We start from the raw sequence: 12,794 nt of genomic DNA, 5'->3' as shown, positions 1-12,794 counted from the left end.
TCTGGTTGACCCATTGTCCGCGGCTGCTTCTCCTATTGGAGGTATCCAATGAGCCCATATAATTTTAGTTCATATTTTAAATTTTCGTCCATTTTAGTTTTGGTTTTACTTCATTCTACGTTTCTCAATTATTTAGGAATACCACGTTTCGGGCGCCTGGTGGGAAATGCGACTATTTGCAGACAAAATGTGATTGGCAATACTATCCGCCATGTGGGAGGAATGGCTGTTGTAATTGCACTTGTTGAGGCTGCTGAATCTAGAGATATGTTACATATGGCTCTTTCATTGCTTGCATGTGCCCTTCATCAGAATTCTCAGAATGTAAAGGATATGGAAACATACAAGGGCTATCATTTACTAGCTCTGTTTTTACGTCCCAAGATGGCCCTTTTTGACATGCAATGTTTGGAGATGTTTTTCCAGATTTCTGCATGCGAAGCGTTCTTTTCAGAGCCAAAGAAGTTGGAGAGGGGACAGACTACCATTAGTATGTCACCTACGAAGAATATGCCCGAAAACAATTATGAGGATATTAGTCTGTCAAAGTTTCAATCTGAAACTTCTTCAGTTGGATCTCATGGATATATGGATGATTTTTCAGCGCCCAAAGATTCTTTTAGTCAGTTATCTGAGCTAGAAATTGGAGATATTCCTGTTGAAACTTCAAATTGCATTGTCTTATCCAATGCAGATATGGTGGAACATGTCCTCCTGGACTGGACTCTCTGGGTGACAGCCCCTGTTTCCATCCAGATCGCCTTACTTGGTTTCCTGGAGAATCTGGTCTCAATGCTTTGGTACAGGAGTCACAATCTTACAATCCTGCGCCGAATCAACCTGGTAGAACACTTGTTAGTAACACTTCAACGAGGGGATGTGGAAGTTCTTGTCCTAGAAAAACTAGTTGTTCTTCTTGGATGCATCTTAGAAGATGGGTTCCTTACTTCTGAGCTTGAAAATGTTATTAGGTTTGTGATTATGACATTTAATCCACCTGAAATAAAGTCTCGAAACTCACCAAGGCGAGAGTCAATGGGAAAGCATGTAATTGTGAGAAACTTGCTTTTGGAAATGCTTATTGACCTCCAGGTAACTATAAAAGCAGAAGAACTGCTGGAGCAGTGGCATAAGATGGTATCATCAAAATTAATAACGTACTTCCTTGATGAAGCTGTGCATCCTACTAGTATGAGATGGATCATGACTCTTCTCGGTGTTTGCCTGGCTTCTTCCCCAAACTTTTCTCTTAAATTTTCTACAAATGGAGGTTATCAGGGGCTGACACGGGTACTTCAAAGCTTTTATGATTCCCCAGACATATATTACATTTTGTTCTGCTTGATATTTGGGAAACCTGTTTATCCAAGACTACCTGAGGTCCGGATGTTAGACTTTCATGCACTAGTGCCGAATGATGGAAGCCATGTAGAGTTGAAGTTTTTAGATCTGTTCGATTCAGTGGTTGCCATGGCTAAATCTACATTTGACAGATTGATCATGCAATCAATGATTGCCCACCAGTCTGGAAACCTTTCACAGGTGAGCGCTAGCTTTGTAGCTAAGCTTGTTGAGGGAAATGTAGATATGACAGGGGAGCTTCAAGGGGATGCTTTAATGCATAAAACATACGCGGCACGGTTGATGGGTGGCGAAGCATCAGCTCCTGCTGCTGCGACATCTGTTATCCGTTTCATGGTTGATCTTGCAAAGATGTGCCCTCCATTTTCAGCTGCTTGCAGAAGAGCAGAATTTCTCCAAAATTGTGCTGATCTTTACTTTTCGTGTGTCAGGTTTGCATCACGTGCCTATTGCTTATATATATTCAGTTCCATGTACTTAACTTATATGTCTACACGCATTTGTTATTCCGGATTCATGTTATGTTTCCCCATCCCGATATATGACAGATACAGGAGTTTTTTTTTGGTGTTGTAGTTAGTGTGACTTGCAAGATATTTTGCAAATTTTGACCAAAAGCTCGGCTGTGTTGCAGGGCTGCTCATGCTGTGCAGATGGTCAAACAGCTCTCAATGAAAGCAGAGGAGCAGAGTCTAAGTGGTGGCGATGATAATAGCACACAAGGCGTTTTCTCAAACTTGCCTCACGATCTGGACCAGTCCACAAAAACCTCCATCAGTGTTGGAAGCTACCCTCAAGAGCAGGTCAGTGTGAGTTCTGAAGGCATGCCTTTACCTTCAGATTATGTGGTTACTGATAAGATGGAGAAGATTCATACAACACCGTCAGGGGATTCAGAAAAATCATTTCAAGATCGTGAGTATGTCAAGAAACTAGATGGTGAGCATGTTAGCCCTGTATCAGCTTCCAGTGATCTGGAATTTCGAGACCTTAAAGGTAAATTAAGTCAAATTCAGCCAACAGATTCTCAGAGTTCTGAATCCTTCTCGATGTTAGAGTCTCCCCATGTATCTGAAAAATCAAGTCTCAAAGGTCCATTCACTTCTTCAGCATCTCCGCTTTCATTGCATATCTCAGTTAGTGAGTTTGATGCATCTTCAGATCACAAGTCAGTTTCACAAAATTCATCTGCTGCCCATACATTGTTTAAAATTAGTCCAAATCTTCTCCTCAAAACTGATGAATCTGGGTATGGTGGTGGGCCGTGTTCCGCTGGAGCAAGTGCGGTGCTAGATTTTATGGCAGAGATATGTGCCGACTTAATGACTGAGCAGATGAAAGCAGTACAGGCTTTGGAAAGCATTTTAGAAATGATTCCTTTATATGTGGATCCTGAATGTGTTCTAGTATTCCAAGGCTTATGCCTAAGCAGAGTCATGAACTATCTTGAAAGGCGTCTCGTGCGTGATGATGAAGAGGATGACAAAAAACTAGACAAAAGAAAATGGTCTGCAAACTTGGATGCATTTTGCTGGATGATTGTGGATCGTGTCTATATGGGCGCTTTTCCTCAACCAGCTGGAGTCCTTAGAACCCTCGAGTTCTTGTTATCAATCCTGCAATTAGCTAACAAAGATGGTAGGGTTGAAGAATTCACTTCTTCAGGAAAAGGTCTGTTATCCATTGGAAGAGCAACCAAGCAACTAGATGCATATGTTCACTCAATCCTGAAGAACACAAATAGAGCAATATTATATTGCTTCCTACCATCGTTCTTGATAACTATTGGAGAGAACAACATGCTTTCACGTCTGGGCTTGCTTGTTGAATCTAACAAGAGGCAACCCTCAGATGAGGAATCCGGAATTGATATCTCAACAGTTCTTCAGTTGTTGGTGGCAAACAAGAATATCATATTATGCCCAAGCAATCTTGATACAGATTTGAATTGCTGTCTGTGTGTAAATTTAATCTCTCTACTCCATGACCAGAGAAAGAATGTGCAAAACATGGCATCTAACATTGTCAAACATATGCTGGTTCACCGAAAGTCTGCTTTTGAGGATTTGCTTGTCAGAAAACCACATCGAGGACAAACCCTCGATGTACTACACGGAGGTTTTGATAGATTGCTGACTGGAAATCTTCCAGAATTCTCTAAGTGGCTTGAGAGCTCCGAACAAACTGTAAAGAAAGTATTGGATCATGGTGCTGCGGTTATGTGGACTCAGTACATAGCTGGCTCAGCAAAATTCCCTGATGTTAGGATGAAAGGCATGGATGGTCGTCGTACGAGAGAGATGGGAAGAAAATCACGAGATATGTCGAAGTTAGACATGAAACGCTGGGAGCAGCTAAATGAGCGAAGACATGCACTTGAAATAGTGCGTGACACAGTGTCCACTGAGCTTAGAATTGTCCGGCAAAACAAATATGGTTCGATACTTCATGCCGAGAGTGAGTGGCAAAATCATCTCCAACAGCTTGTCCACGAGCGAGGTATATTCCCATTGCGTGTTTGCCAAGGATCTGGAGATCTTGAATGGCAACTCTGTCCTATTGAAGGTCCATACAGAATGCGGAAAAAGCTTGAACCATGTTGCCTGAAAGTGGATGGCATCCGTAACTTACTAGAAGGGAAGTTGGAACTTGAAGAAATTGAGCTACCCAAACCGAAAAACGAAGATGGGTTGGTTATTTTTGATAACGATTGTGAGCCAGATTTCCTGCTAAGTGAACTTTACAGCGAATCCTTTGTCGAAGAAGCTGATGATGTTAAGGAAATTCCTTCTGTTAGAAATGGATGGGATAACGATGGAGGCAGTAGTTCAAGTGAAACGAGTGTTCAGAACGCTCTCGATTTTAGTGGCAAGTCTAGTGGTACAATATCTGTTCTAATCAGCGAAAACACATATGAAAAATCAGAGACTGGATCTCCAAGAGGGTCATCTTCTGGTAATATGGATGAAACAAGAGATGTGGAGGAAGAATCAGAGAAGGAACTTAACGATGATGGTGAGTATTTGATCAGACCATATCTGGAACATCTTGAAAAGATTAGGTTCCGATACAACTGTGAGAGAGTTGTTGGTTTAGACAAACATGATGGGATTTTCCTGATAGGAGAACTATGCCTATATGTTATAGAGAGTTTTTATATCGACGATCATGGCTGTATCTGTGAGAAGGAAAGTGAAGACGAATTATCCATTATCGATCAGGCTTTGGGTGTGAAAAAGAATGTCACTGAAAGCTTGGAGTTCCAGTCCAAGTCTAGCCCACAATGGAGTACAAATATGAAAACCGGAGCTGTAGGGGCAAGAGCATGGGCATATGGCGGTGGGGCTTGGGGGAAGGAAAAAGTGCGCGTGACCGGTAACTTGCCACATCCTTGGCGTAGGTGGAAGTTGGATAGTATTCATGAAATTTTGAAACGTGATTATGAGCTGCGTCCAGTTGCTGTTGAGTTATTTAGCATGGATGGATGTACTGATCTCCTTGTGTTCCACAAGAAAGAGAGGGAAGAAGTCTTTAGAAATCTTATTGCCATGAATCTTCCAAGGAACCGCATGTATGTCATCTCATTTTGTTTCTCTCAGTTTATTTTCTCCAGTTGTGAATCAAGCTAAGCTCAAGAACTGAGCAGTTGTAGCTTAGTTCTTCACAAGGCCTTCAGGCTGTTTGTTTATTCGTTTGTCGTTTTTTTCCCTTTATTGCAGGCTGGATACAACCATTTCAGGATCAGCGAAACAGGAAAGTAAAGAGGGAAGTCGTCTTTTCAAGTTAATGGCAAAGTCATTCACCAAAAGATGGCAAAATGGAGAGATCAGCAATTTTCAATACCTAATGCATCTCAACACCCTAGCCGGACGTGGATACAGTGATCTCACTCAGTATCCGGTATTTCCATGGATTCTAGCAGATTATGACAGCGAGAGTCTTGATTTGTCAGATCCAATGTGTTTTCGGAAGTTTGACAAACCAATGGGTTGCCAGACGCCTGAAGGAGAAGAAGAATTTAGGAAACGGTTTGTGATGTCTAATGATATTTTTGATTAATTATGTCTTTATACTGTCATAATCTTATCCGAAATTACATTTGTTACTTTTTACTTTCTAATTTCAGATATGAGAGCTGGGATGATCCAGAAGTGCCAAAGTTTCATTATGGTTCTCACTATTCAAGTGCAGGAATTGTTCTCTATTATCTCATTCGCCTCCCACCTTTCAGTGCTGAAAACCAGAAGCTCCAGGGTGGTCATTTTGATCATGCTGATCGACTTTTCAATAGTATTAGAGAAACTTGGCTAAGTGCATCTGGGAAAGGAAATACATCAGATGTGAAAGAACTAATTCCTGAGTTCTTCTACATGCCCGAATTCTTAGAAAATAGATTTAACCTTGATTTTGGTGAAAAACAGTCAGGAGAAAAGGTAAGGCTAAGTAATTCTAATAGTGCTTTTCTATATGTACCTATTACTTCTCCATTTTTCCGTTCATGAGCAAGTTCCTTGTATAATTTCAGGTGGATAATGTCTTTTTACCTCCTTGGGCTAGAGGGAGTGTTCGTGAATTCATCCGCAAGCACAGAGAAGCGTTGGAGTCTGATTATGTTTCAGAGAATCTGCATCATTGGATAGATCTCATCTTTGGGTACAAACAGAGAGGAAAGGTACATTACATGTTCTCCTTTTGGATCATGTCTTAGAAATGTTGCTTCCTTAAACACTGAATCATGAGGCTGTTTATTTTCAGGCTGCAGAGAAAGCTGTGAATGTTTTCTATCATTACACCTATGAGGGGAATGTGGATGTTGATGCAGTTACGGATCCTGCCATGAAAGCATCTATACTAGCGCAGATTAATAATTTTGGACAAACGCCTAAGCAACTGTTTCAGAAGCCTCATGCTAAACGAAGGACGGACAGAAAAATCCCTCTGCACCCTCTGAAACACTCGACGCATCTTGTTCCTCGCGAATTACGCAAATGCTCATCATCTATAAACCAGATCATCACTTTCCATGACAAGTTGCTTGTCGCCGCCTCAAACTGTTTCCTGAAACCGAGAGGCTATAGGAAATACATAAGATGGGGTTTCCCGGACAGAAGCTTGAGATTTATGAGCTATGATCAGGACAAGCTCTTATCCACCCATGAAAATCTCCACGAAGGCAACCAGATCGAGTGTGCTGGTGTTAGTCACGATGGGCGCATCGTCGTCACCGGAGCAGATGATGGTCTGGTTTCTGTGTGGAGAGTCAGCAAGGATGGTCCGCGTGGCTCGCGGCGTTTACGGTTAGAGAAATCCCTTTGTGCACACACAGCCAAGGTCACTTGTCTGCGTGTAAGCCAACCTTACATGATGATTGTGAGCGGTTCAGATGACTGTACAGTTATCATATGGGATCTCAGTTCATATAATTTTGTGAGGCAGCTCCCTGAATTCCCAGTTCCTGTTTCCGAAATCTACATAAATGATCTTTCAGGAGAGATCATAACTGCTGCTGGAACTTTACTCGCAGTGTGGAGCATCAACGGCGATTGCCTTGCCGTGGTTAACACATCACAGTTGCCATCCGATTTTATAGTGTCATTAACATGCTCGACGTTTTCTGACTGGCTGGAAACAACTTGGTATGTGACTGGTCATCAAAGCGGGTCTCTTAAAGTGTGGCAGATGGTACATTGCACTGATCCCGTTGGTGCTGAGATCAAAGCTGCTAGCAACAGAACAGGATGGACAAATCTTGTGCCGGAATACAAGTTGCTTCTACACAAGGAATTGGATTGCCATAAGCAACCGGTCACAGCTCTGCACCTCACGGCCGACCTGAAGCAATTGCTGAGTGGTGATTCTGGTGGACGGTTGATTTCATGGACAGTTCCAGACCAGATACTAAAAGCTACACTCAAAAGTGCTCTCATAGCTCAGAATCTTAAGCATCATCATGTAGAAGCTAGGATTAGAATCTAAAGCAATCACTAATGGTAGATGAGAATCAGAATGTAAGACCTCAGGACATAAACTGTTGGCTTTGTGTGAATTATTACCTCACATTGATTCTACATTTTCTATTTTGCAGGTTCAATGTATTTGATCGAAAAATGGTGAAGCAGCAAAGGGAGGGAGAAACTGGTACAATAATAACTTACAGGCTTTTGTGTTGAGAATTTGTGTAGATAGAGCTAATAGGAAATTTATGTAAAGTAATAGTACAGTCCCATCTCTAAATTCTCAGATGCAAATTTTGTAATCATTTAAATGTTTTTACTGTAGCTTAGAAACTTATAAAACAATGGGTTCAACATTAACGGTGATACTTCTGTTTTGAAACTGTAAACCAGACAACAGTTTCATTTTTTGTTTTGTTTTTAAACTGTAAACCACACATCAGTTTCAGGCATCAGCTCTTTCCAATGAAATGAAATTGCACCAATTAACAGAGCAAATGTATGCCTCTGAAGTTCCAAGCAATTTCAAGTTGATAGGGGTATATGCCCTGGAAAGTCTCTCTCTGTGCGCTCAAATCTCAAGCTACGTTCCTTTCAAATCTCTCTCTCTCTCTGGATTCAAAAAGTCTTTGTTAAACTTTGCATATATTTTAGGTATATGCATAGTCTTTGTTAAACTTTGCATGGCTTATTATTGTTTCATACATTGTAATAATATATTTTAACAGAATTTACATTATTCCCTCCACTGATTCTATGTAACATATATAATATAGTGTTTAGTCAGAGATTAGGGCATCTCCAACCCAACATCATTTTTTCCTCCAAAATGGAGTAAAAGTGAATATGAAGTAAGAAATACTTCAACCCAACTCCATATTCCACTCCATAATAAAATTTACTCCATAAATGGAGTAATCTATTTTTTTTTTGTTCACTACTCCATTATAGAGTGGAAAATAGAGTAGGATTTGAGCATTTTTACTCCATATTCACTTTTACTCCATTTTAAAGTAAAATATGGAGTTTTACATTAGAGATGCTCTTAGACGGCAAATCTCTTAAACATTTAAAACATTTAAAATCCCTTATATATTGTAATAATTACAAAAGAACTTTGTTGAGTTGTCACTTAATTAAGATGTCGATTAATCTTTCGTGGCAGCTTAAAAATAAATTCAAAAAAATGTTGGCCCGCAATCCAATTGCTAGAAAATATTATATTAACCTAAAATATAAGAAGTGTATATTATTTCCTTAAATAAAAGCTAAGGAGTTACCTAATATGATTAACATATATACTGGAATCAATGATTATGAATAATAAAGATTTGATAAAAATTAAAATCTTTTTTTTCAACAAAAGAATATCTGATAACATTTTTTGCATACTTTCTCATTTTTGTTTAATTTTATATTATTAAAAGAAATTAAAAAATAAATTAACCATATAATACAAAATTAGATTTTTTCTTATATTTTATATTTTGAATTTTTTAAAAGACATTAAACTACAAAAATGTTAAAAATCTATTTGAAAATTTTGTGATCAATGGCTTAATTTTTTTGTTATAACAAGTTACAAATGATCATAAAATTGTATTAATATGAAATTTTATTTAATAGATATTCATATTAAATATATATATAAACAATTAAAAATGTACCATTTAAAAATACATAAACATGTTAATTTTGAAAAATGCATTTGAAAGAGTATTGAGACCTTAGTATTTTAATTTTGAAATTTGCATCGGAAAACTACCACATCGAAAATTTTGAGATTAATGGTTTAAATTTTTTTGTTACATCAAATATACAAATGTAAATAAAACCATATGAGTAGGAAGTCTCAATAATAAATATTTATATTAAAATATACTATATATTTATGTCAATAACTTTGAAATATAATTATATACCATATAAATAAATTAAATAATTATTTTTAATTATTTACCATAAATATATTGTAAATAAACAAGAGGTATTGTTTTGATTTATGTGATTACACTAATCTCCTATATATTAATTGATAAACAATTGATTACTCTAGCAAGTGTAAGATTTTATTAGTTAATATTGTTCGAAAATCTTACAAGAGATCGACAAACTAATATTTATTTAGAAGTTATTGAAATCACCTAACGAGAACATGGATTGCACAACAAATTTTCTTTCCTAACTCTAACCCCTTTTCTATTCATCACAACACCGACACAGAATATTTAGAATTGTCGATTAACAATCTGAAATGATAACGGTTTTTTGGGTTCAGCCCATTATTTTTCTTAAATGGGATAGAACAATTTTTAATGACTAACTAAATGGTTCACGTACATAGTAAAACGTGTTTTGGTTTAAAAAAATACTGCATACCCAAAATCAATATGAACCATCATCATTTTTGTTTAAAACTTTGTCACAATTAAAAATATAGGATTGGGCAAAAAATCTGAATCCAAAAAACCGAACCAAAGCCGTTCCAAAGAATAGTACTGAAATTTAACCAAAATTGGTTAGATATCCGAATAGGTTCAACATTTTGGTATCTAAAGAACCGGGACAGAAACCGATTCACACCAAAATATTTTAGGTATTCGAATATATCCAAACCAAATTTATATACTTAAATATATTAATTATTTTTAAATTTAATATCTCAAATAATATAAAAATATACAAGACGTTTTAAAGTTGTCTAAAATATTTAGAAATATAAAAGTACATGTTTAAACTAACTAAACGATACTTAAAATACATAAATATCTACTGATTGTTTATCCAAATATTTAAGCTAAACCAATTTTTATGTTAAGTTTAAGTATTTCGGCATAAATTATTCAAATTTATATGTTATATATTATTTTTATTTCTAGATTTTGAAAAATTTAAAGTATAAATGAACTTTAATTCTTGAAAAAAAAATATGTTATTCGAGTCCAAACCCAAACCAAACCTGTAAGGATCCGAATCAAACCAAATGGTATTCGAATGACCATCTTTAATCAAATGTAAAAAATATTGATAACAAAATGTATACTTCATTTATAATATTCAACTACAATATATTTTTTAAAAAACTTACTCCGTGCAGGACACGGATTATCATCTAGTATATAGGTTACAAAGGAAGTGATATTTTTAAACAATCCGTCTTATAAATGGCTTATCGAGCGATTTTGTAAACATCTCCTATATATCAAAGGAGAAACATTCTAAGAAATATATTCACACTATATGGACACGTGTCAGTCTCACAATGATTTGATAATGAGCATTTACACTCTACATAAATATTTTCACACTCTACATAAATGTATTCACACTATGTATTTTATGTTTTGTTTTTTAATATAAAACTCACATGTAAGTTTCAAAAAATATGAATTTAAAATCTAATTCAACAATAGGATATTAAGACATGATAAAAAACAATCCAAAACCAACTAATATTCAAATTAAGGCTTTTCAATATGCTAAAACCGAATAGTACCGAACGGAACCAAAAAGAAATAGATATATGATTTTGTTTTGGTATCTACCATACTATAAAATCGTAGGATTTAGATATGGTTTGGTTTATAACCGATTAAACCGAACAAAACCGATCAAAAGTAGAAACATGTAAATATGTATATATTTATAACAACGCATGAATATCTATTTGTTATATAAGTTGAACTATAATTATTATTTGTAAATCACTTGAACTATAATTAAGTAACAATTCACTATAATTGAGACTTCTTATTTTCTTAGTCTTTTTTTTTATTTTTTGGCTTTATTTTAACATTAACTAAATTGAAGTAAAAATTATAAATTTGATGGACAACAATTAGTTGAAATTATTTACAACTTTTTTTATCTTTAAACAAACAAAGTTGTGTTCAATCGAAGACATATGAATTTAATGAACACTAGATATGGAAGAATATAAAAACTTTTATTTCGTGCTTATGTTTTGTTTTTTATTTTATTTTAAAAGTGTAGAGTTTTGGTATTAATTCTAGATTTGATTATTTTATTAGATGATAGAAGCGTTTTTCTTTTTATTCTTTTATTTAAATTTATAATATTTTTTTAATAAATGACTTTTTGACAAAATGACTCTAAAATTCGTATAATATATAATATGATCTCAAACTAAATAATTATATTTTTGGTATAAACGGAATAAACCGCAAATCGACGGTATATAAACCGAATCGAACCGAAGTAAATATGGATTTATAATAGTAGTTATATTTTACTAACCGAAATACCGAAAAAAAACAAATTGAACCGAAATCAAACCGATATCTGGATTGAACGCCCCTAATCAAATGAAACCGAACTATTGTTCCATTCTCTAAAACATAATGAAAATAACAACTTCATCTTACCCAAGGCGTAGATCTTATCCTATCCTAGTTGGTATTATATAACAAACAACTGACTGATATCAAGAAGAGTATAATAACATGGTTAACTAAGAAAAAATACATGATCATATATAGTTAATCAAACTGATTGTATTACATGACGCAATAAACACACATGAATTGGAAAACGTAAGCACACTATTAGCCCACTTAACCTTACCCCAAACTTCATCACCATTCCGCCTCTCAAACGCAACCAAAGCACACCAAATGTTTGTCTCATGCACACCAAACGTGTCCCAGATCATTAAGAGTTTCCCACCGTAATTAGCCATTTCAACCGGCCTCACCACCAGCATCTCGGCAATGCCTCTCTAGTACAGGCAAACCGTTGACCTTCTCCGACTCCAACCATTCTTCTCGTTGTTATAACACAAACAACCATCAGTACAATAATAGTACCTTACATTCTCATAACTTCCCATCTACCTTCGTTGGTATCATAAACAAAATTTGAACCAAAAAGGTAGTTTCCCCCGTTTTGATGGTTGTGATAGAAAATGTTCGTTATACCTAAAGTTAAAATTAACATGACTGCATTTCACATTTATTATGAGTCAAATAGTGTTCAAGAAAATAAATAGGATTAGGATCAGACTTACCAAAAGGCTTTTAGATTTTAATTGACAGAGTGGTGTTGTAGATGATGTATTAAGCATTTTGTGTTAGTTTGTATTTATAATATATGATTAAATAAAATGACTATAGTTTATATATATAGTTCTTAATACATTTTATATTAGACTATTTTACTTCACATAAAGCCATCTTATATATTAAAACAGAAGTCATGATTTCTTCATGTGTGATTTTTTAATTTAGATCATCTTTTAATTTTTATTAAATGTATTTCATTAAGACTAATAATATATAGAATATTTTAACTACTTTAATCATAATATCTTTTGATATCTTTTTATTGTAAATATAAATATATATTTTAAAAATTCTAACAAATCTTTTTAAAAGATTTTAACAAGATCTTAATAATTTTCAAACATTATATTAAAATATTTTCACTAATTTCGAAATTAGTTATGAAATATTATTATAC

At 35.2% G+C, this 12,794-nt stretch overlaps 1 protein-coding gene across 1 annotated transcript; it reads left to right on the top strand.

The window, feature by feature from the left end:
• Window positions 1-6: 6 nt before the first annotated feature.
• On the top strand, window positions 7-7,741 carry LOC130509821 (BEACH domain-containing protein A2-like). The gene is made up of 8 exons (XM_057006015.1): window positions 7-41; window positions 137-1,793; window positions 1,997-4,933; window positions 5,082-5,390; window positions 5,489-5,795; window positions 5,888-6,034; window positions 6,118-7,370; window positions 7,448-7,741. Exons 2-7 carry the CDS (start codon window positions 223-225, stop codon window positions 7,336-7,338), a joined length of 6,492 nt encoding a protein of 2,163 aa, XP_056861995.1. The 5' UTR covers window positions 7-41; window positions 137-222; the 3' UTR covers window positions 7,339-7,370; window positions 7,448-7,741.
• The last annotated feature ends 5,053 nt before the right edge of the window (window positions 7,742-12,794 follow it).

Source organism: Raphanus sativus, chromosome 3 (assembly GCF_000801105.2).
Source record: "Raphanus sativus cultivar WK10039 chromosome 3, ASM80110v3, whole genome shotgun sequence".
Taxonomy (NCBI): domain Eukaryota; kingdom Viridiplantae; phylum Streptophyta; class Magnoliopsida; order Brassicales; family Brassicaceae; genus Raphanus; species Raphanus sativus.
Note: the sequence above shows the minus strand (reverse complement) of the source record. Positions and strands in the feature narration are given on the sequence as shown.

Excerpts from the sequence above, each read along its gene's own strand:
- LOC130509821 (XM_057006015.1), top strand. The coding sequence starts at position 223 with ATGGCTGTTGTAATTGCACTTGTTGAGGCTGCTGAATCTAGAGATATG. Across the intron at positions 1,794-1,996 it reads CTTTACTTTTCGTGTGTCAG|GGCTGCTCATGCTGTGCAGA; the intron begins GTTTGCATCACG and ends GCTGTGTTGCAG. Across the intron at positions 4,934-5,081 it reads AATCTTCCAAGGAACCGCAT|GCTGGATACAACCATTTCAG; the intron begins GTATGTCATCTC and ends CCTTTATTGCAG.